At 35.3% G+C, this 25,737-nt stretch overlaps 1 protein-coding gene across 1 annotated transcript in view; it reads left to right on the top strand.

Moving 5' to 3' along the window:
• The window catches only part of WDR44 (WD repeat domain 44), an 81,232-nt gene extending 57,365 nt beyond the window's left edge, over positions 1-23,867 (top strand). Inside the window, exons 11-20 of the mRNA XM_081042235.1 lie at positions 21-159; positions 1,296-1,360; positions 11,905-12,018; positions 15,473-15,595; positions 18,257-18,448; positions 18,656-18,757; positions 18,971-19,086; positions 19,675-19,802; positions 20,196-20,318; positions 22,786-23,867. Coding sequence (XP_080898361.1) covers positions 21-159; positions 1,296-1,360; positions 11,905-12,018; positions 15,473-15,595; positions 18,257-18,448; positions 18,656-18,757; positions 18,971-19,086; positions 19,675-19,802; positions 20,196-20,318; positions 22,786-22,880 — 1,197 coding nt within the window. The 3' untranslated portion in view covers positions 22,881-23,867. The remainder of the gene's footprint in view (positions 1-20; positions 160-1,295; positions 1,361-11,904; positions 12,019-15,472; positions 15,596-18,256; positions 18,449-18,655; positions 18,758-18,970; positions 19,087-19,674; positions 19,803-20,195; positions 20,319-22,785) is intronic.
• The last annotated feature ends 1,870 nt before the right edge of the window (positions 23,868-25,737 follow it).

The raw sequence follows: 25,737 nt of genomic DNA, 5'->3' as shown, positions 1-25,737 counted from the left end.
ACCGTCATTTGTTTTCATAGGGAGCTGTTTGGACAATGAAATTTTCTCACTGTGGTCGATTACTTGCCTCAGCTGGACAAGACAATGTAGTGAGAATATGGGCTTTAAAAAATGCTTTTGACTATTTCAACAATATGCGAATGAAATACAATACTGAAGGTATTTTTTTCATTTATTTGTGGGCTTTAAAAATCTAGAGACATCTGGCATTTTTACATTTTAGGTATAATAATGCCCTCTAATCAGGCAACATTTACAACAACTACTAACTTCCCGTTGTAGCCACAAACCTAAGTAAGACAGAGGTCAACAGCAAAAAGCATCTAAACCCAGTGAAAAAAGCTACCACAAAGCTTTTGACTTTATCCTCTTTCAAGTGTAGTGCAGAGTTAATTTCATCAGCTATTGAGAACAAAGTTATTTGGTTTACCCTGGCAATCTTCACTTCTATCCTAGGTTAAAATAAATATCTGATTCATCTAGGAAAAGCATAAGAATAATATATACATCCAATAAGTAAAGCATGATTACAGAAACATAGCCATGGAAAGTAAATGTGATTTGTCAGTACATCAAAGGGTATACGAAAAAAGGTTAAATGGAAAAGAGAAACCTCAGAAGATGGTATATGTACACAGTGATTACAACTATGTGAAATATTTCTGTATCATAGTAAATTATCAGGAAAATATGTAGAATTGATGTAAATAGGAGTTTCAAGTTTATGGGATTCTTTTCTTGTAATTACTTAACTACAATAAATTTTCTCCACAAATCCCGCTCTCCCCACCCTACCCCCACCCCCAGTCATCCAAGGCTGTAAAACAATAAGTTAAGAGATGGGAGAAAGGACATACATAGAAGTGCCTTTGAGCAAGAATATAGAGCATAGTAAACTATGTTTATTATGCATTTCTTTTTATTGCCCCGCCTGGAGCAAAAAGACTACTTTCAGTGGCCCTTGAGACTTACCCCAGCCTAGACCCTTTCTGCCCTTTTATTGTTCATCTTGCTACTTGTTATGATTGAAAAGAATGTATTCACTGTGAATAATGAGAATTTAACAATATTTTATTTAACTGGGGAAATGGTTAAGCCATTTTATAAAGTTCTTATATAAAAATGATAAAAACAAATATTTTGGTGCCTAAAGAATTAATGCTTCCTGTGGATTTTTCCAGATTGTTACATTCATGACTATTAATTAGGTGTTATTGTGTCATTATTTCTGATTTTTTTGTGTGTGTGTGCACATGTAGGTACATGCCTTTTTACAATTGTTATGTTGTTTTTAGGACGTGTGTCCCCATCACCTTCTCAGGAAAGTCTAAATTCATCAAAATCTGATACAGATACAGGGGTATGTTCATTCTTTTATGGTTACTATTGTTAAATACTGTGATTTGATTTGTTTACCATGAAGTACCTTATTGTTTATTAGAAATTACAGTTGCATGAAAGCACTTAATTAAAATTAGATGTGTTAGAAACAAGAGTTTCTTCAATTAGAATTGGTAAATGAAAAAGTGTGATGTTTAAAGGTTGTTAGACAGTGAATAATACTACTCAAGCTACCAAACTACTAATGAAAACTTAAATGAAACAAAATCCCCTTCCCTCAAATCCATGTTAGATATTTTTTAAAAATAATAATGGATACCTGAGTTATAGGTAATTAAAGAAAGAAAAAATGATGCTGAAATATTTTCATGTTTCCATTTCCTTGGTTTTGTTTGTTTGTTTTAATTTTATGGGGGAATATTGGGGAACAGTGTGTTTCTCCAGGGCCCATCAGCTCCAAGTCATTGTCCTTCAGTTTAGTTGTGGAGGGCGCCGGTCAGCTCCAAGTCCAGTTGCCGTTTTCAACCTTTAGTTGCAAGGGGTGCAGCCCACCATCCCATGCAGGAATTGAACCGGTAACCTTGTTGTTGAGAGCACGCGCTCTAACCAACTGAGCCATCCGGCCTCCCCTCCAGAAGCTCAGCGGCAGCTTGTTGTCTTCAGTCTAGTTGTGGAGGGCACAGCTCACTGGCCCATGTGGGAACTGAACCAGCAACCCTATTGTTCAGAGCTCGTGCTCTAACCAACTGAGGCATCTGGGCGTCCCCATTTTCTTGGTTTAATAAATGCTTTATCACAGTTTTAGGTAGTTTTAAATATCTTAATGATTTTCATTTGGTCTCAGAGCTGGAAGGTTGAATATTATAACTAATTTTAAACCTAAAAAGTACAACATAAAATGTTATTCTAAGCTGTCCCCTGTGCTTCTAGTGTACTGATCTAGGCAAGGGTAATGTAAAGAGAAGCTACAATATCCACCTGTGATTTCACTGGCTCTATAGTAATTGACATGAATTTTTACCTACTCTGAACATACTCCTCTCAGCTTGCCATGGATCTGTTTTTCCTCGTTCTCTATCCATGTTGTCTCTTCTTCCTCCACCCTCTATACTGTTGCTATTTCTCAGGGTTCTTTCTTTGGCCATTCTCAGTGGATTTACCCACTTCCTCCCATCCTAAACTGGCTTTAGCTCCATAATTCTCCTAGCCTTTCAGTAGCTTTATGTTTTTTAAACAAGAATGAGATCTTACTGTGCATGCCGCCCTTTTCACATAACAATATATATGGGATCTCTCCACCTACGTGTTCTTCAAGCACATCAATTAATAGATCTGAAACAATTCCCTGAGTAAATGTTTTCTGAGTGCCTGTTACATGGGCCAGACACGGCACTAGACTCTGGAAAGTTAAATGAGACATATTTTGTGGCCTCAGGGACCTGGCTGACTAGTGAAAAAGATACATTCACAATTACAGTAGTGGATGATAATATTCTACAGAAGGGACTGCACAAGTATAGGAGTTAGTGTCGTGAATCAGGGTGTCAGGAAAACCTTCCTGGAGGCTTTGAGGTTTGAGCTAGGAGTTCACGAGAGAAGGCAGAAAAGGCCATTTCAGAGCCTGTAGCCAGTGCAAAGGCATGAAGACTGAAACAGCACAGCATGTTAAAGGTGCTACAAGAAATTCCATGTGGGTGGACAAAAGGGTAAGTGAGAGTTGTGGGAGAGATAGGCAGCACTGGAATTTTACATGGCCTTTTGTTTGTGTTAAACCAAGATTTTGAACTTTATCCTTCAAGCTACTGAGGGAGAGGGGGCTTTGAAGGGTTTTGATCAGGAGCTCAATTAAAATATTCAGGATTTTGTTTTAGAAAGAACAGTCTGATAGCACCGTAAAGGATAGATTGAATAGGGGTGCCAGGCTAGGGACAGGGAGACCACTTAAGAGGCTGTTAACCCAGAAGAGAAATGGGTACTTCGATCATGATAGATTCTGATAGCAGTGGGTCTAAGAACCATAAAGATGAGCTGAATTTGAGATACATCAGAGAAGTGGGGTCTATAAGACTTGGTGACTCATCAGCTGGGTGTGAAGTGACTAGCCTAAGATAATTCCCAGGTGTCTGGATAGATGTTAATGGTCGTTCATGGAAATATTTTTATTATCTACCCACATCCTGCTTCTCCTCTGTTTTGAACCTTCTTTAATGGCATCAACATCTATAAGTTCCTTTTTTACCTCAGTCAGAAACACTCTATTGCTTTTCCTTCCTTACCCACATATCAAATTAGTTACAAATTCCCGTCTACTCTACCTCCACCTACAAATGCCCATGGAATCTTCCTTCATCCCCCATTGTTGCTCACATCATCTATGCCTTTAACACTCATTTGAACGTTTGCTGCTTTTTCTGTCTCTGGTCTTTGCCCAGTTCATTTTCTATACATATCTATACATACACATATCTATACATATCTGACTGTGCTGTTCTGTGTTTTTCAATCTTCTGGTGGTTCCTTGTCACCTACAGAATAAGGTCCTTCCCGATATTGCCTCATCTCACCACTTTAACTCAGTTCTAATTCCCTAGTACCTGCATACCCTACCTGCCATGCTGGATGTGGGTATGTGCCCTAAACACTCACTTTCATGTCTGTCCATGCCGTTTGCTTTGCCTGGAACTCCCTTCCTGTCCCCTGTCCTCACAGGGCGAAGCCCTCTCCTCCTTCATATACCTTATCTCTTATAATATTCCCTGAATCAAGCAGGCAAAGTTGTTCTTCCTTTTTGTTCTGAGAGTACGTCATATTAACATTAGTGTTACTTACCACGTCCTCCTTGGCAGTTTGTCTCACTGTCTAGTCTCAGGCTGGTTTAAGGCAAAGAACTGTACTTCACAGATCTTAGTATCCTTGGAACCTAACCTAGGCCTGAGTCAGTGTTGAGTTCCTGTGCCATTATTCCTGTTTCCCTTATCTGGATGCTTGCAATTTCCCTTCTCTCTATCCAAGCTTGTCCATTCTTCAGAGCCCACTTCTTCCAGAAAACCTTCACCCACTAATGTAGCATAGAAAATGTTAACCACTTTTTAGGGAAAAGGGTTTGCTTTTATTGGTTTAATTCACCATAAATTTTCCAGGCTTTGGTTACTGTTAAAAACAGGGACTATTCTTATAAACAAAATAATATTTGAACCAAGTTTATCTACCACTAGTTCAGGATTCTTCATATGAAGAACTTATATAAATAATTTATATATGCTTTCTATTACACGGTTCATCCTAATAGTGATATATAAACACCAATGTGTTTAATTCTGCCAAATAAGAGTAATGTATCATGTTTTAAAAGTTTTAAATGTTTTAGTTATATATTTTAATCTGACATGTCGAGTAAAAGGTGGAACAAGGGAATTTTACCAGGATTATTTACTTGTTTGTTTGTATTTCATTATACTTAATACAATGAAAGAGATGAGACTTGTACTAAAATTAGGGAATTTATAGCAATTTCCAGAATTCCACTTTGTTTTTATATCATTATATTATGTTTATTTTGAAAACATATGGAAGTAGAAGTAAAAAATCACTTATAACAAAATTAGCAAAAATTTTGAAAGTTAATGTATAATTAATTGATTTTCTATAATATTTATTACATCATTATTTATATCATAAGCACATTCATATTAACTATTCTCCTATAACTTTATTTGTAAGAACCGTGTAATTTTCTGTTATATAAATGTTTACACTTTTTAATCATTTCCCTTTGATAAACCTTCATGTAGCTTGTAATTTTTGTATTATAGTGATATAAAAACCACATAATACAGAGATATTTTTAAATTTATAATGGTTTTCATATAATAAATCTTGTGAAGTACTACCCTGTCTCAGTAATTACAAATATTTTTAAGTATAAAATGTTTTTTTACTACTGCAAAGAAAATGTTGCAGTTCTCTTTCCTTAGACTTCTCTAAAAGTTCCCGTTATCGAACATTAAGTGATATGATCAAATTTGCATTGAAGTTGAAGTTATACAGTTGACAAATATGTATGTGTGCACTGTGTGGGTCAATTGCATGTATCTGGGGGTGTGCACTGTGTGTCAGAATATTGAGCTGTGAAAATTTGAAGACACCTATAAGACACAGACACATGCACATTGTGTGAGTGTATTACTTTTCAATGTCAAATATCTCCAAAATGTGATTGATTGTTTAAAACATAAATATAAACATACCTTGTGAGAAACAGTATTGATAATGCCTGCATCTTTAGTTTGGTTTTATGTAAATAATTATTCCACTAGTGTAAAAGTCAGAAAAAAATAATGAAAATGCATAATGTACTATGTGTTTATAGAATAGAATTTTAGGTTTAAAAATAAGAAAAAGATGATCAGTTAGTAAACACTAACTCCTGCAAGTCTTTGTTCTATAGATATGTCTGCCCGATATGTCAATAAAAAACATATTTGTTTTTTTTCACCTCGTAGATGATTGTCACTGTTGTATTATTGAACTGTATATCAACTCTTTATCCTTTTCCCCTAAAATATAGTGGCATTTTATAAAGTAAGTCTGTCTAATTTACTGTTTAATTCCCAGCATCTATCTCAGTGTTTGTCATGTGACTCACATTGAATAAATATTGGTTGAAAGATTTAAAAAAAAAAAAACAGGGACTATTTGCACCATCTTTCATTATGCTGATTTCAACAGTCCTGCCTACAGGTTCTTAACTACTCCCATCCATGCCCCCCAAAACCCTAAGTAACTCCCAGTCTTGTTTAAATGCAAGACCCTTCCTTCCTTTTTTCTTTGCTTCCTTCCTTCCTTCCTTCCTTCCTTCCTTCCTTCCTTCCTTCCTTCCTTTTTTAAGGATGGCACAGCTCACAGTGGCCCATGTGGGGATCGAACCAGCAACCTTGGTGTTACTAGCACCATGCTCTAACCAACTGAGCTAACCAATCACCCCAAATACAAGACCTTTTAAATGAGGAGCATACCGTGTTTCCCCGAAAATAAGACCTAGCCGGACCATCAGCTCTAATGCGTCTCATGGAGCAAAAATTGATATAAGACCAGGAATATAATGTCATGTCATGTCATGTCATATTATTTATATATGTGTATATATGTGTGTTTGTGTGTGTGTGTGTATGTATATATGTATATAAGACCGGGTCTTATATTAATTTTTGCTCCAAAAGGCTCATTAGAACTGATTGTTCGGCTAGGTCTTATTTTCGGGGAAATATGATAGTAGTTCTTTGACACAAAATGCAGTGACCCTCTGAAGTACTAAGATTTTTTTCTGGAGTCTTGAATATCATTTATATCTGTTGCTTCCAGGGAAAGGTTGGGGTTCTGTTACTTCTGTCATTCTATTTGGGGACAGTTAAAAAAGAGGCCGCTATTTCATATGCCTTTGGAGTTCAATATCTGGCATTACCTTTGAACTTAGTGCTAACTGCAGTGAACACAGTGGAGTTTATGTTCCTGATGGGCATGTTCTTTTCTTGCATGATACTGATAATATTATAGCATATTTGAACTATGTTCTCACTCTTGTCTTCTTAGCATCTGTGTAAAATAGAATACCTGAAAGTACCTGTTGTATAGTTAGGCATACAGAGAGATGCACAGCAGATCACTTACCTACCCATTGGTCATGCCAAACCTAGAATTACACTCTCTGTTTCTACTGATTTCCAAAAGTCGCTCAGTAAATGTAAGGCAGAAAGGAAGAGGGGCATGGTTGATTTGCTCCATTATGCTAGGGACTTATCAAATTTCTTCTTGACACTGGAAGTCATAAGTATCGGTTTCTTGAAATGAATGCTTTTCTTGGGTAAATCTGTGTTTGGTATGCTTGCTTAGTGGAACATCGATATAGGTGTGATCACATTTAACTGCTGCTTAGAATTTTTGAGAGTAGATTGTAGGGGAGGAAAAAAAATTTCCTCTACACTCTTAGGTTCTACAGCTGGGATCTACAAAATAGCCTGGCAAAGGACAGAGTAACAGGAGAAAGGGTTTATTACATATGCATATGGAGGCCTTCACCCCAAAATAGGGAAGATCCAAAGAAACAATCAGACGTAGGGGCTTATGTATCATTTTAACAAAGAGCAATAAGTTTGTGGAGATGTGACAAGACAAAGAAAAAGGGGGTTTAGACTTTTAGGGCTGGTAAATTTGGGGGCAGTAAATATATTGGAGGAAGCTAATTGAAGATAAAGGTTATTTAGTAAAGCCCTGTTTATGCAGACTCATGCTATCTCCAGAGATAAGATTCACTCTTTCCTTCCTGATAAAGGAGTTGTGAGGGGAAGACACCTTCACAAAAGGAATTTTACGCTCTGCTTTCAGGTAGAAAGGGGAAAGGTAGAGACTTTCTTGTGTCTGTTTCTCCTAAATTGATTTCAGCCCAAAATAATCCTTATGCAAAAGGACATGTTTTGGGGTGACATCCTGATCCTCTTCAAGATCGTTAGAATCAAAAGCTTGGATGAAGACAGTTAACTAAAGAGTAAGAGGTAATTTTTGTGAAATTCTACATATGTAGCATTTTATTAAAAAATACGCATTATTTAAGATTTGGTTTAGTCAACAATTATTAAATGTCTACAGTGTGTTAGTCACTGAAAATACAAAGTGCATGCCAAGGACCTCTGCATGGGAGAAGGCAGAGATCAACCATAATTAATATATGTCCAAAACGGAATTAAGTATGTATTCTTTTCCCGAGAAAACCACTCCTTTGACAGTACTCGGTGTCAGTTCCTTGTTTAACACCCTTACCATCTCCTGAGTTAGAAACTGTGATCACTTTTTACTCTCCCTTCAATGTCTGCTCATTTACGACATCCTGCCCACTTGATCTCAGAAATGTCTTTGGAACCTGGCCATTCCTTTTAGAAACTGATAAATTTCATGGATAAAATAAAGCATATTAAGTGGAGGCACAGGGAGTAAATAATGTGGACAAGCAAAGCTTCACCAAGAGGTTATCATTTGAGCAAAATCTGAAGGAGGTGAGGGAGCGATCATCTGGCTATCTGGAAGACAGAGTATTCTAGGTAGAGTGAACAACAAGTGAAACTGTTATAAGGCAGGAGTTCTGTGTATTCAAGAAACAGCATTGAGGCCTGCGTAGCTAGAGCCAGTGAGCAACAGGGTGTAATAGAAAATGAAGTCGCAGAGATTTTGATGGGGCAGTCATAACGTGTAGGCCATTGTGAAGACTTTGGCTGTTCTGAGAGTGATGGAAGCTAATGGAGGGTTTCTGAACAGAATGGCGTAATTTGTTAATGACACCTGTTAAAAGGCACATTATGGCTTTCAAATACTGAGAATAGATTATAAGGTAAGAAATGTCATTTATTTTGGTATCTCAAGTAACTAGTACAGTATCTGGTAAGTGATAATAATATCAGAAGGCTTACAAGTTTTCATAGTAGTCCAACTTTAAAATGACATTTTTAGGTAATAAGGATATTAGAATATGGATTAGATATTAGATGATACAAATAGTATTTTTAGATGTGATAATGGCATGGTAGTATATTTAAAAGAGGTAGTATATTTTAAAAAGTATATTAGTTGGAGATACATATAGAGTATTTACTGATAAAATCAGTGGGGTTCAGATCTTGCTTTACATGCTCCAGCAAAAGTGAGCAAATATATAAAAGTGGGAGGAAGATTGATAAAACAAGATGAGTAAAGTGTTGATCGTTAAAGTAGGTGGTGGATGCATGGGGGTCATTATACTATTTATTATATTAGTCTGTCTACTGTGTATGTTTGAAATGTCCATAATAAAGTTTTATATATATTATATTTGTGTATGTAACTATATACAGAGATATAAATGTCTCTCTAGATATAGATACCTATGTAGAGACATATGTAAATTAGATTAAATATATAATATTGTATTTAGTAATTCTACCTTTAAAAATCTATTATAAAGAAATAATCAGATACACCCAAAGATGTAAGTAAAAGGATTTTCATTTTAGTGTTCTCACAATAGCTAAAACTTGAACAAGCTAAATTTTTAACAACTAGGAAATAAAAACTATGGCATAATCTGTACAGTAGAATGTTATTTCGTCCTTAAATTGTTTTCAGACACTATTTAATGATGTTAAAAATATCCAAAATAAAATGTAAAGTGAAAAAAAAGCAGAATTGAGAAATTACATACAATATTATCCAAATTTTGGCTAAAAATATCTATAAATATTTATAGATAAAAACTTAAAAGAAATACATTAAATTATTACATATAGTTATCTCTAGATGGTAGGATTTGGGGTGATTTTTATTTGATTCTTTATACTCCTTTATTTCTAAAAAAAAATTTAAGTAAACTTACCTGCTTTTATTAAAACAACCAGCAAGAGACACCATAAAAGTCTCAGACTTCAAACTTTTGAGTAGTAATGCCCCTTATATTAGGATAAAAAATAGTCAAATGGGGATAAAGATTCATGTTCCAGGATGTTCATTGAATTGCTATTTATATTAGGGAGAAAATGGAAATGTCTAAGTGACCAACATATTGGAGAATGACTAAATTATGGTACGTCCATATGCAGTTAGTAAATGTTTTCAGAGTGAAATACAGAAAACACATGATGTAATAAAAAGGAAAATACTGAATCGTGTGTATGATATGATTTCAATTGTTTTTAAAAACAAAGATTGAAGGTAGTCAAAATGTTAGCAAATTATAGGTGGTTTTAATTTTAATTTTTCTGCTTTCTTTGTTTTCTGAGTTGTCTACGCTGAGCATGCATTATTTTATAATCAGAAAGGCATTAAGTATTTTGAAAAAAAGGTAGCATATAGGGAGAAGAAAATGGATATTTAAGGAGGAAATAAAGATCTGGAATTACTTCTGGAGGAAATATGCTGAGGAGTTAATGAAATGTAAATGATGATTAAAAGAAAAGCTGAATTTGATGTAATGGGGCAAGCCTGTTTAGTTTTATGTCTTCCAGCAGTGCTCACTAAGATGGCAGCAAAATTAGGGGAAGTAGCTCTAGTCATCTAGGATCAGTAGTGCTTGGCATTTGTGTTGCTAGTCTATCTCTACAGTAGATGTGAAGATGTTTTATAAACTGTAAAGTTCTAGAAAAATAATACTGGGAGTTTTTAATCTATCGCCATGGCCACTTTCCTAGTTCAAGCCCTCATACTCTTAAACTTAACTGATTGCTCTTTCTTCTTTCACTTTCTCTCTCCAAATCGTCTTTTACACTATTGCCCAGCATTCTCTTTCTAAAGCACCAGTCAGATCATGTTATTTTTTTCTTTTCAGAAACTTCTGTGGGCTCTCCATTGTATTAGAATATCTGAACTTTTAAGCCACAAATTTGTGGCTCTTTATGATCTGGTCTCAAAGTACCTTTCCACCCTAATCCCCTACTACATCTCCCTTTACTTTTTCTCCATCCTCATCATCCTACCCATCATTCCCTAAATAAACAAGACTTAGCCAGCACTCTGTACTTGTGCTCATGCTACAACCTCTAAAATATTCAAGGAACAATCTCTAGACTTGAAGTTAGATGACTTGTATTTCCACTTTGGTTCTGCTGTTTACAGGTGGCTGTGTGACCTTTAATATGTTATTTTAATCTCTTTGAGCCTCGATTTTTTTTCTTAATTCCTTCGTCTTCATAATGTTAATACCTAACTCACAGTTGTTAGGATTCATTCAGATAATGAATACAAAAGCATGTTATAAACTAAGTGCACGGCACACAAGAATGGCGTTGCTTTTTCTACCTCTCTTTGTCAGGATGCTTTTGACTTCAAATAACAGAAATCTAACAGAAAATGGCTTAAACAATAAGGAAGTAAGTCTGGAGGTGAGGTGGTTCCAGGGTTGGCTAACTGAGCAATTCAGTAGAGTCATCAGGGACAAAGGATCCTACCATCTTCCTGCTTTGCTCTTCTTTATCTGTTGTTCTCTTGGGTTGGTTCCTCTCATGGTCCTACAATGGTTGCTGCACTCTTAGGTGTCACATGCAGACAACAGTGTTCAGAGGTAGGAAAGAGGAAGGTCCCTTTAAGTATTCCCCTGTTTAAGAATGAGGAAATCTTTCTCAAGCCTCCTTCTATTCCCTCCCACCTCAAAAAATCTTTCCCTCCTGACTAATTCATGAAAATTGTAGCACGTGCCCATGCCTAAACTGCTCATCACTGGGAAAGGGAGTGAGCTCGTTTTGATTAGCTGGTCATGATCATCCCCTGGTGCTGGCTCCTACCTCTCCGGAAGGAACACGTGCTCAGAAAAGGGCAGGGTGGGGGCTCTGGCAGGAAAAGACTGGTAGTACGAGGTCTTCAGGGAAGATCCTAGTTTGTTATTTTTTAGGTCAAGGAGGTGAAGAGGTGATTAGTAGATTCAGCATAAAGAGGAGTTTGCTTTTGGTGCATCAAGATTTCAATCAAGCGTCAGTACACAATGGTGAGAGAACAGATGAGATGGGAAGAGTCTGAAGCTTTTATTTTGCTAATACGTTTCTGTCTAAATAGGTATGCAGTGGAGCTGATGAAGACCCCGATGATAAAAACGCACCGTTTCGACAACGGCCATTTTGTAAATATAAGGGACATACTGCTGATCTCCTTGATCTTTCATGGTCTAAAGTAAGAAATTCGTATTTGAATTGTGAATTAATTCTATGTAACTATGACTTTAGGATAAAGGCAAATCTTTTATTTGTATGATTGTCACACTGTCTAGTGTTTGAATACCCATATATACCTTGTGGGAGTTATCTACAAATTAAAGTTAAAAAAAGAGAAATGTCAGGTTAGGCTAATGAGGAAATGTTTACTTTATATTACTTATCAGATTCTGTCTGGATCTGTCTGTATACTGTACCTTTTGCCTCTTTGTAATTTTGCAAAGTATCCTTACTCAGCAAAATGGATATGACTTCAACTACAAAGGTGAAATTTGATTTATCTTATCAAGACTGCTTTGGGTCTGATCTGCTACATTATTAATTTAGATTTAACAGTTATATTTTACTAATCAATGATAAATCTTCATTTTTAAAATTATTTTCCCTTAAAGCAAAATTATTTCAGAAGTAGAGGGTGTTTTGCCACTGATCAAGTATTTTCAGTTTTGTGAAAACTTGAGCTATTTTAATTTTTTTTACTTTTTGAGCTATTTTAAATTTGATTTAAGGTCTTTGAGGCAGGAAGCAGTTTTTGGAATTTTTGCATGATGCCTTACACTTTCTTTGTATTAAAATTGGTCAGTAATAATAATATAAAATATGTTAAGAATTTGGGGGGAAAGTAATATTTAAAGCTTTAAACTGAGAAGTCAACTGAGTTAACAAAAGACTATCAAGGATGATAGTGATGCCCATCTATTTTAGCTATGTCAGGAGAACCTCATGTACCACAAAAATACTGCTGGTGTATGTGGGCAAGTCAGGTTTTCTCTGACCTCCAGCTTTGAATCACTTCATTTATGAATTGCTGCTCCTGTCATACTTGTTTAGATGTTCTGGATTCTTTTCATAATCCATCCGTCATAATGTCTTTCTCTAACCTCCTGGAAGAAGCTTGGGCCTCACATGGTAGTCTAGTTTTAAACGGATCCCTCGTAGTGTCTTTGTACTCCTTCCCCATCCTGTGTGAAATGTGACTGAGTTGTCAGAAGATGGAAATCTAAAGTGTCCTTAATCTGATAATTATATTCATCTGGAACAAGAAGTACAAAACGTAATTGGGAACCTTGCACTCATTTTACTTTCTTAAAGCAAACCAGTATTTTTTTTGAAATGTCATACTAACTGGAAGAAATAAGATTTCCGTTGACCACTGTATCAGTCAGGGTTCTCCAGAGCAACAGAACCAAGAGGATATACATACTCAGGAGGTTTATTTTAAGGAATTGGCTCACAGGATTGTGGGGGCAGGCAAGTTTGAAATCTGTAGGGCAGGCATCACACTTAAGGCACAATTTCTTCTCTAGGAAACCTGTTTTTGTTCCAAAGGCCTTCATCTATCTGTATGCTTTTTTCTTAAACTTTCTTTTTTACTTAACTGTTTACCTACAAGTATGTACAATTCTAGGTCTTGTTTGCAACAGGATTCTAAGTCCCTACTCTAAAGAGTAGGGACCAGATCTCATTTTACTGTCGTTTCTCTTTAGTACCAAGCAAAATCGATGTTTATAGTGGGTTTTCTGTTTGTTGAAAACTTATTTTGTAGCAGGTACCAAGAATTACCTTGTTAATTCTTCCAACATTAACCCTGTGAGGTAGACGATATTTCATTTTGTAGATTAGAAGACTGGGACTCTGACTGGTCCAAGATCACAAAACTAGTTATGGTTAGAACTTAGATTTTAATATAATTTTCTTGACTCCCAAGATCATGTTCAGTTTAAGAAAATTATTTCATTTCACTTATTTAATAAATATTTATTCAACAGAAATCTCTTGGCATATTAGGACAAGTCTTAACATGTCTTCAGCATCTTTATTTTTAGGGATGTCTTTATATTTCTTTCATATGCTTAAAAGCAATGGACTATTGCAAGAACTGAATGAAGTTAGTTTTAATGAATAGCAAACCATAGATTTACTGTGTTTTCCCGAAAATAAGACCGAGTCTTATGTTAATTTTTGCTCCAAGAACTCATTAGGGCTTATGTTCAGGGGATGTCATCCTGAAAAATCATGCTAGGACTTATGTTCAGGGAGACACGGTAGTTTTTACATAGTTTGTTATTAATCAACAGGAAATATAAGTAAACCGTGTATGCTCTTTAAAAATCTGGAACTGAGTAGATCTTGAAAATAAAAACAATTGTTATTAGATGTTTCACAAGTTATTGTAAATCTTTCAAAACTCTGTTGTTTTTAATTGTGAGGTGCACCATCTATTTAAAAACAGGTATACCACATAAAATGTACACTTTCTAAACTGGCTCATATAGCATATGTGCACCATACAGTTACATATCCAAATCATTTTTTATGCTTAGTCTTTTACATTTAAAGATATAACATTCTTTTATTGCTTCGAGTAAATGACAGAACATCTTGTTGTTTCTGTAACATGTTCTACATAAGCACTCTGCAGAATGTGTACTGGTTAGAGCCTGGACCTTAGAGCCAAACTACCCACTCTGCCACTGACAAGCTGTGTAGTCACAGACAAATTATTAACCTCTCTGCCTCAGTGTTCTCATTTGTAAAAGGGGACAATAAGATACCTACCTCATATGGTTGCTGTATAGTGCTAAGAGTAATGTTTAGCACATTGTAAGTACTAAATCAATGTAATCATTGCTTCAATTTGTTTAGCACCTTTATGCATACCAAAGAATACTAGGGTCTCATTTGGGTTTTCTACTTCAGTATAACTCGTAGTTCTTCCTTTAAATAGATTGTGTTTAGAAATTAAAGCTCTTCTGCCAGGTAGAAGCTTTCGACAGATGGATGTTAGGTTCCTGGGTGATGGCCAAATCCGTTTCACTATGCTCATCTAGCTTTGAAAATTCTATGATCTATTCTGAGAGATTTGACAATTTCTAATCTCTAATTTTCTTGCCTGCAGTATGACAGGTGCACAGTAACTTTTCATTTCCATGCTGCATTCTAGGGTAATCTTTTTGAAGGCATTTTTAAGTGACAATTTAAGGAGTCCATGTGAGTTCAAATTCGCCAGTGTTGTCAATGTGAAAATAACTGAAGTAACAATCAAATTAAAAGATGCCTTATATTCATAGCTAAGTTTCAATATATGCAGGCTATAACCACTAAGGTACACTTTAGTCTTTTGTTGTTGTCTGTCTGGCAGATTTCTTTTGACATAGATCGTAAGATTCATTCTAATTCCAGAATAGGTAATGTGGAAAAGTTGTAGAATCAAAGAAATATGCTATTTAACTGTTTTGGAAAAAGTGGGATCTTCCAAGTGAATTGGATAATCTTTTGTTCTTCCTGATGGTGCATATAACAATACTAATGGCAAAACTATTGAGGTAGTTTTTTACAACAGAAGTTCGCTTTTATTGTATAATATTTTTTTCCACATGATGATAAAATAATCAATGACAATTTTTCCATAGAACTACTTTCTGCTTTCTTCTTCGATGGATAAAACAGTCAGGTTATGGCATATTTCCAGAAGAGAATGCCTTTGCTGTTTTCAGCATATAGATTTTGTTACTGCCATAGCTTTCCATCCAAGAGTAAGTAATTGTTTATATATTTTTTGTTATACTATAAGGAAGCTGAGGGAACCAGATTTCCCTGGAGGGTAATTAGACTACAGGAAAATGATTATAACAGCCACATAGTTAAGAACAGCTTAATTTAATGTTTCATTTTACTTTAAAAATGAAAAAGGAAATACTCTGCTAATCTGCGTTAGAAGAAGTGGAAATGTTATATTCTAAATATGACAGTGAAAAGTAATCCCAAATTTTTAAAAGGACATTCAGGGTATAAATGAAGAAAGTATCCTATTAAAGAAGTGAGATATTGGAAATGGTGAGAGAAGAGAAGACAGCAGCAGGTGGATAAATGAGGAAGGGAAGCATATAGGCAGGAATAGTAGTGGGAGGAGGTTTGGGAAGGGGAAGAGACAAAGAGGAAAGAGTTGAAAGAGGCAAAGACCAACATTTGTTACAGGATAATGTTGAATTCCTATTTAATGTCTGGCAACATTGTTAATCTTGAGATCCCTTCTTATTAATTTTCAGTGTAGAAAATTCGTTAATATCTTCCCTCTGGAAAGAAAGCATGTCATATGATTTCAACCAAAGGAGAAAACTCTGCTGTCATGGAATCTCAGGCCTATCTTATGTCCTTATAGGATAGAGCCACCAAATGCATCGGGCTAAATTTGTTTTAGTTCTTTGCAGGGAAGTCACATGTTAGTTCTACTCCACTAGCTAGGCTGAAATAACTGGCGGGCTTGTGGTGACCCTAGTTGATGTGGGATTATTTTCTCACCCCTGCATTGATGTTATGATTGCATTTCCAATTATGTCCTCGTCTCTGTCATCTTTTTAATGAAATGTTTTAATTATAATCACATTTTTTCCTCTTTTTCCCCAGATTAAGAAAGAAGAATGACTTTTTGTTTCCCTCAATATAATTTCCCTCCCTGGGCAAGCTTATAACATAGGCAGTAATAATTCTGAACTCTTAGAAGACTTGGTCAAAAACTTTTAAAAATTAAAAAAAATGTTTAATTTATATTAATACCTCATCAGTTGTAACCATCAGGCCTTTAGATGCTTCTTTCTGAATAACACCTCTACCTGTCACCCAAGATTGCAATAAAAGGATGGATTTATTCCTGTCAGCAACTATGAGAAAAATCCTTCCTTCTACCTCTATTTTAACTATAATGTATCAGAGTGGAACAAGAGAGGTATTAGGTGGTGATATTACATTATCATTAAGGCTTCTATTTAGTCAATAATTTTTCTGTACTTTTATTTTGGAAACTGAAAAGCCCTGTTTCTAAAAATTCTACTGACCTGGAGAGTTTTTTCAGAGGCTCTAGGGAAGAATGGGGTGATGTTGACATTTTCTTAGGAAATATGACTCTATTAAATGTTATCTGGAAGGAAGATGGCAAAGTTGTAAAATAAATAGCAAAATGGAGATGCATACACACACATACATGAGTACACACATGTGTATGTATGTACATGAATAAAATTCTGAATTGTAAGACCAAGATGAAATGTTTTTACTTGTTAAGCTTTTCTACTGGTAGATATTGAGTCAAACCTACGATAGCATAGCCATAAAAATGCCCAGGTTATCCTTGATGGGCTTCAGAGGTGGGTAAGAAGAATAATCTTGAGCAGGGAAGAGACTGTTTTTTGTTTTGGCATCCCTATTATTTTATATTTGATGCTTATGTTACCAGAAGTTAGACCAGCTTAGTGGTAGGCCTGGTTTAGTTTAGAGCAGAGTTATTCAACCTTGACACTATTGACATTTTGAGCTGAATAGTTCTTTGTCAACCAGGGAGAGAAGTCTGTCCTGGGCATTGTAGGATGTTTAGCAGCATTCCTGGCCTCTACCCACTAGATGTCACCCACCCCCAAGTTGTGACCATCATAAAAGTCTTCAGACATTGCTAGATGTCCCCTGTGAGGCCAAATTACCCCCCGTTGAGAACTCTGCTTTGAGATTGAGAATCTGATTAGTGAAGCGATTCTCTGCTGACATGGTGTCAGAGTTCCAAAAATTGACTGGTTCTGTGGGCTAACTGGCATGACTTTTTTTTTTTAATTAAAGTTTATTGGGGTGGGCATTACTCTCTTATCCAACTGTTGTTACATGTGTCCTAGGGAAGTCTAGGACAAGTGTATCATTACAGTGTGGTTTTTCTCAAAGCATGTTCCTTGAAGGTACTAGCCATGCTAGATGTTCCTACCTTGACCCCCTACCAACTCTCTGCAAAAAAAGTCCATGGTTAAATAAGCTGGAAAATGCTACCTACTTTATCCCCTTTTTGGCAATACAGAATGCATGTTAACTGAGAATCTTGTTTAATTTTCCGTAACCCAGAATTTCTCAAACTTATTTGATAACAGAACCCTTCTACACAATACACATTCTAACACATTGTCTATTAACATCCATATACTTCGGGAAAAGCAGTTTATGGATATGATAAGGCAATCAGTATGCCATTCCTTCAGATTGAATACTGAAGTTTTTACTTGTTATTTTCAGTGAATAAAATAATACCTACATGAAGAATACTTTAATACTTTTTAAATGAGATCTACATATTTTAAACATTTCTAATAGACATACTGATTTGCTAATGAGTTTTTCTTGATGTGATAAAATGAAAGCTTTCTCTTTTGTCACATTTTTAGGATGACAGGTATTTTCTAAGTGGATCATTGGATGGAAAGCTCCGCCTTTGGAACATACCTGACAAAAAAGTGGCTTTGTGGAATGAAGTAGATGGTCAAACAAAATTGATCACAGCTGCAAATTTTTGTCAGAATGGCAAATATGCAGTGATTGGGACATATGATGGCAGATGTATTTTCTATGACACAGAGGTAAATGACTATCTTGTGTAAATTACATAGTTGAATACATAGTAAAACATTTTTGTGGTTTGGGATAAGTTGGTGTATCCTCTCTGCACGTTAACTGCCCTATCTGTAAATTGGGGTAAATAATACCATGTCTGGCTGCAAGTTGGATCACATAATCTCTGAGGTTCCTTCTAATTCTGATCTTTTAAATTTGTGATTTCTTTTTAGCATTTGAAATACCACACACAAATACATGTGCGATCTACCAGAGGGCGCAACAAAGTTGGAAGAAAAATTACTGGCATTGAGCCTTTACCTGGAGAAAATAAGGTACTAAGTATTGAAAATAATCACTCTCTGCACTCTGTAGACTTCTGAAAGTTAGCTCTTAATATCTTAGCTAAGATTATATTTCCTTTCCTATGGAATACTGCTTTTTCTAGTTTTGAGGTATATTCTGTATACGTATACACCCTTTTTTGATTATAGCTTAACTTATATTAAAATATTACACTTTTTACTTTTCCCTTGATTTATTTTTAGATACTGGTAACCTCAAATGACTCCAGAATCAGACTATATGATCTTAGAGATTTGTCCCTGTCCATGAAGTATAAGGGTTATGTCAACAGCAGCAGCCAGATCAAAGCAAGTTTCAGGTAAACAGCAATGAGAAATTCCCCAAAGAGGTCAGAACATTCCTCCTTTTCTCCCATTTTCCATTGATCTAGGCTTTATATCTGATATATTCTGAGAAATGCGTTGCTGGGTGATTTTCTCATTGTGGGAACATCATAGAATATACTTACACAATCTTAGACAGTTACGTGGCACATGACTGTGTATAGGAAAAAGCATAGTACATATAGAGTTCGGCACTATCTGCAGTTTCAGGCATCCACTGGGGGTCTTGGGACATATCCCCCATGAATAATAGGGAACTACTGTAATTACCCAGTAATTTAATTGGTAAAATTCTCTGCTTCTCTCTTTCATCTCCTAAGGAGGTGTTCCTCCCTGTGTGGGTTAACCAGCAGCACAGTAACCTAGGGCTTTGATAAAAATACTAATGCCTCTGACCCCCATGTGAAAACTGTATGGTCAGAACCTCTGGTGTGAGACTAGGAGTCTATATTACAACAAGCTCTCCTGGGTATTTTCTTAGGTATTTTAAAGTAGAAAGTTCTGATAGAGTGGAATCTAAAGAAAAAACAAAAATGAATTTTTTTTTCTTCCCCCAAATTTAGTCATGATTTTAGTTACCTCGTTAGCGGCTCTGAAGATAAGTACGTTTATATCTGGAGTACTTACCATGATCTAAGCAAGTTTACTTCAGTCAGGAGAGATCGTAATGACTTTTGGGAAGGTATCAAAGGTAAGTAAATGCCTACTTTTGTGTGTCTTTTATTAGTGAATAAAGCTAAAGTGGATATGTACTAGAAGTAAATTTGTATAGGCATTATTTGAAAGAGAGTTTGGCAGTTATAACTTTTTTTTGCTTTGTGTTTGGCTTGGTTGGATTTTTCTATACCAAGGAAGAACTTATACTTGTCTAAAATTTGAGAAGTCATGAAATCTCAGAATTTGTGTGTGGCATTTTTTAAAGAAAATATTTTGGGATTTTAAATACTTCTTAGTTACTTATTTGCTAGTTTTAAAAAAATATTTGCATGTAATATACACTGTTGTATTTTTTGCATATTACACTCTTTGTCTTGATGTTTAGAATTAAATTTCTTGGTTATTCTAAAGTAAATTTTCCCCCCAGCACATAATGCAGTGGTTACATCAGCCATTTTTGCTCCAAACCCAAGTTTGATGTTGTCTTCGGATGTGCAGTCTGAAAAACCAGAAGGTGAAGATGCTGAAATTTTGGATACCATGCCCTCTGGTAGGTACTCATATTTTATTTGTCCTACATTTTTTCTAGTCTGCATTTAGTAGCCTTATTGACCTAGTATTGGGTATTAGGAGGTTTTCATGAGTATGAAAAATATTTTTTGTTGACAGCATAGTGGTTGTCAGATACCTGTTTCTGAACATTTCAGTAACATAGTTCTTGCAAGTTTTACTTCTTTTAAATTCACCTGGGAGTTAAAAACGAAAAATTTGAAAGTTCATGGTTTCTTTTTTGGGCAGCTGCTCTCCTTGGAGAAACGTAAACAAGGCATGAAAATATAAAATTTATTATGTGTCTCTTCTAGACTCTAATTTCTTTGAGGACAGAGACTTTGGATGTCTTCTTTGTTGTAGTGCCAATGTCTATATGGTGCTTGCCTACATACAGTAGATGCTTAATAAACATTTACTGAATAAAAAGATTAAACCAAAATGAAAGCAGTGTTCTTTCCTACTTGCCACAAATTTAGTTTCTTATAGGTAGCTATTTACAAGCCTGTAATTTCTTGCCATTTGTAGCATATGCTTTGAGAATGAGTAGTAACCCCAGTCATGTAAAATACTTAGGGTTAGGAAGTGAAAAGAAACCAAGTAGTATTGAGTGCTAATTATATAAAAATGGTTCCTGTTAGTCCTTAAGAGTATTGTAAAACCATGCAAATTTGATCCAGTTTTTAAAACAAGTTTGTATTAAAATAAATTGCAGAATAGTTCATTAAATGTGTTTTTTCACTTTAGAGGCTACAGCCAGGTCTTTTAGAGACATACAAAGCCACAACAGTAGATACAGTGTATAAAAAAAAGGTACTTCTATAAAAGTATTTGAGTGCTTAAAAGTTCTCAAGTGTTTTTATTTCATTTAACCTCAGATAATTTCCCTTGTGGTATTATTTGCACTGTACACTGCACTAAATATACTACTGCTGTCTGTGAAGAAAAATTCGGATAGCAAAGATGAACTTCAGTCAAGCACTTCTTTCAGTTAGAAGATTTAAAAATAAACCGACATAGAATTAAATCTTTACTAAATGCCTGTTTGGAAATACTTCCTTTTTTTTTTTCCCTCAGAATCAAATTCTAACTTATCTAATGTGAGTCATTTGGGTTTTTTCCTTTTCTTTTTCCCCAGTGATACCTTTTTACAGTCTATACATTTCCTCTATACATTCTACAGAAAATTCCAGCTTTTAAACAATTTGAGGAAAAATGAAGAGTACTTTTTTTTAAACTTGTCAAAACTGTACCTTATTAAGAAGGTTCAGTTAATTCACTGAGTCCTTTTGAAAGAGGTATAGGTTTTAAAGGATCACACTCAGACTTGTGTTTGCTGTTTTGTGCCTGTGTAGGTATAATCTGAGAATAAACTCTTAAACCCAGGGTATGAGATCGTAAAATATATCCGATTGCGCTCTCTCTTTTTATTCCTGACATATTTGACAATGTAAGCTTTAATTTTCCTCATGTGTAAAATGGTGATAATACCCAGTTTACAAGGTTGTGGTAAGAATTAAAGACAACATATGTAAAGTGCCTGGCAAAATGCCTGGCATGTAGTAGACATTATCATTATCATCTTCATTATTATTGTATATTATAAAGTATTTATATGTATATGATTTATTTTCTTCTCCAGCCTTTCTCATATCCCCAAATCCTTTGCTGCTGCTTCTGCTGCATAGCACGACTTTGAGAAGGGTAGTAAGGAATGTTCAAAGGCTTAGGATATGTTTTTAGCAAATCTAAGTGAAACCCTTTTGTCTGACTCATCCTTTGCACAATTTTCCAGTTAAAGTTTGGATTATTTTCTTCCTTACTAATCAGTCCTTAAATCTACAACCTTTGTCTATGCATAATAGAGTTACTTAATGCTCAATTTTGTTTGTTAAATGCTTTTACTGGTAAATGTAAATGTTTTTGCCATTCATTATAGCTACATAGCTCTTCAATATGGACTGTAAAGGGGAAAGGTGCTGGCAGCATTCATAGATCAATCATGTATACTTCATTTCCTGGCAGTTTTAGTATGTCTGCTGTACAATAAACCCTAACCATCAACCTCGTTAAAGAACCCTGATAACAATAGACTTGCCCATCTGATCCCATTCTCCCAGCACTCCAGTCCTGGGACCGAGGAACATGCCAGCCTCTTGGCACAAAATGAAGCATTAGACAACTTAGAGGCCAAGGCTGCATGAGAGTAAATCCAGGCTTCCAGGCCCCAAGGGACTGGAATCTCCCCAAGCCAAGGAAAGACCAGCCTAAGACAAGGTTAGTGGAAGTGAGCCTCAGAGAGGAGGAGAGGTACAGGAGGATGAAAGGATTGCAGGAGTGAGCCAGAAAAGAGAGACGGAAAAGGCGGAGAGAGGATCTTCTGCCCCATCACGGGCATAGGATGATTGTGGCAGCAGGCTTCATATTCTTTTTAAATCAACTAAAAGTATTTTTTTTATCTTTTTAAGGTATTATGAAGACAGATAACACAGAAGTTCTTCTCTCTGCTGACTTCACTGGAGCAATCAAAGTGTTTATTAACAAAAGAAAAAATATATCTTAATTTGAAATGCCATTTAAAATATATCAGTAAATTTCTGTATGTATCAGAACTGAAAAAAATATTAGTGTTTCAGGCTAACGTCCTTTTTTAATTTTTATTAGAAGTTGTTCAAATATAATATATTTTTTGAGAGGCAGTGTTAATGATCTAGTAAACCCTGGACTGATAAGACTAGAAAGGAATGTGGCTAGAATAACATTGCCAAACATTAGGCTTTACATTTTCTTATGTTTGTGTTTTTCTTATATAATTGTGAACATGCACAGGTTTCTGCATGAAAATATTAATATATTAATCACGTGTGTGTGCCTTTTGGTTACATGCACTAAATCTTAACAAAGTTAAATTATTTCAGTGGCTCTTTTGGCCTCTTGTTGGGGAAGGAGTCTTGTTTCTAGCTTAAACAATTTCTTTTGCACAAAATTTCATTTTTAAGAAAAGTGGTATCTTTTGACTGAGTTATTGTTTTTAAAATGTTATATAGGTTTTCAATAGGTCAACAACCATGTAAATGGTTTTTATAAATTTCTCAATTTGGGGACAAGATTTTTTTGTGTGTGGTCTAAATTGTGGACTTAAGATTCTTTTCTTTGTATGTGTACATATAGATTTTTGTTTTGTTTTTTGTTTTGTTTTGCCACACTGGAGCACAATGTTTCAATGTAAAGAATTCTTTTCATTCTTTATCCATGAGCACCAGGCTTTGCTCACTTAAAAAAAAAATTAAGCCGTATTAAGTAGTGAGTCTTCTTTTTTACAATAATGTAAAAAATGAACTGTTTACATTTTTTTAAAGCATTGGAGTTTTAAAAACTAAGCTGTTTTGTTTTGTGTGGTTGAATTTGAAAGCCTTTGTACATATTGATACAATGTACCAATGAAATAACATCTGGGGCATTGGAACCCTTATCATGTTGTTGATGGTTAGCATATGTTTCTGAAAATTAAATATGTATTATTAAAAGTTGGTCATCAACACTTGTTAAACATGCAACTTTATTTTCAGATGGCTTTGGTAATTTGAGGAATGTAAGAAAAACAAAGTCTTGTTTTATAATTTGATTTTCAGCAAGCAGAAGACCAAATTTGAGACCTCTATATTATAATGCATTAGATACATACCTTTAGGGAAATTTTTTTTTTTTTAGTTCTAAAATGAACACTGCTAAGAGGTCATCTGTATGCTTATATGTTCTTTACTGCATTTGTTTTCAGTATGTAAGTGAGAAGCTGGGGAGCCATGACCATATCCATGATAATCAGCATGACCTTGGAGTATTCTGGATTTTTTGTTTGCCTTGGTTTTACCCCTGTGCTGTTTTCTTCTCTTGCCAATGTTGTACTCTCTTCTTCTCCTCCTCTCCCCATCCCCATCTCTCTGCTCATTCTTCCATTCTCTACCTGGCAAATAGAGTTGTTATGCTGTTAGCTTTCTAACCAGTTCGTTTCTTTAGTCTCAAGGTCTGGATGGCAGTGTGATTGGTCTAGTGTTTCAAACAACTTGATGTCTTCAGCTCTTTGAGAGAGCTCAGCTTTCACTGACTTCGGCCTGGGGCCTTGTAGTCTGCTGTGGTGCCCTCATTTCAGCTGCAAATAACCAGGGTGTTGCCATATGGATATTTCCTGATAAGTTTTATGTGGTTTCTTGAACAAAAAGGAAAAAAAAATAATAGGGATGCAAGCTTACGAGAATAATACTTCCAAGTTTAGTTTTTAAAATGTTTGCTCTTACTATATAAATACACTGCCAAGTTACAAGTCAAAAAGTGAGTTTGAAAGGGTAGCATCAAGATGTATACAAAGAAAAGCTGAACAATATTTCTCCTTAAATTGAGTATCAAAACTCACTATAATAAGTGGTGTGGTATTATAGGAAAGAGCACAGATTCTAGAATAGAATAAACTTGGATTTGGTTCCCTCCATTAGCACGTTCCTTGGGCAACCTATTTACCTTATATTAATTTCCATTTTCTTATTTGTCATATGAGAATACCTAACTGAAATTGTAAAAATGTACTGAGAAATGATGTATATGTAAAGCTTGGTATCTAGCCAGTGGGTGTACTCAACAAACGTACATTTTTCACTGCCTCTTCCAAATCCCTGAGTGCCCTCCTAGACACCCCCCACCCTAAAAAAAGTCAAGCCCATCTTATCATTTTAGAGCAATGAACAGTCTATTAAAGTGAATAAAATGAGCTTTTGAAAAAAGTAACCATATTACTTTATTTTCCAGTTTCTCCTTTGGTGAAAGTTTCATCATGGACTTGGTGTGGCAGGCTGACATGTGCTAGATGAACAAGTTTAAAACAGCATTTCATTAAAAGCTCTTTGAAGAGTCATATTGAACCTTTTTGCCTTGTCTTATTTACCTCAGTTGGAATTTAAATATGAATGACTCAGCATAATTTACCATGCCATTTTTCTCTGGTCAAATTATACACCTGGGCAGTGGCTTTTTAGTCTTTGGAATGTATGTTTAACATTAATATTAGGTTGGTGCAAAAGTAATTGAGGCTAAAAGGTTAATGATTGCAAAAACTGCAGTTACTTTTGCACCAACCTAATAATCCATCCCCCAAATTCCAATTTCACTCGTACAATTTTGAGAGTCAGAGGCCAGATCTCCCTCACTGATAGAAAAATCAAACAACCAGAATATTTTTAAGTACCTTAATTATTATGGGGGTCCAAGGTAAAGACACTTTTGGGATTTAATGTTTTTCCATAAGTTTTCCAAAGAAAAAACATCCTCAGCTTCACCGGTTCCTAGCTTCCTGCCTTACTTATTAAGCAGATGTTTATTGAACGCCAGCTATATACAGAGCACTGCTGGGACGAGAGAAAACTAAGGCA

This window comes from Rhinolophus hipposideros, assembly GCF_964194185.1.
Source record: "Rhinolophus hipposideros genome assembly, chromosome: X".
Classification (NCBI taxonomy): domain Eukaryota; kingdom Metazoa; phylum Chordata; class Mammalia; order Chiroptera; family Rhinolophidae; genus Rhinolophus; species Rhinolophus hipposideros.
This window is presented reverse-complemented; position numbering and strand designations above follow the sequence as displayed.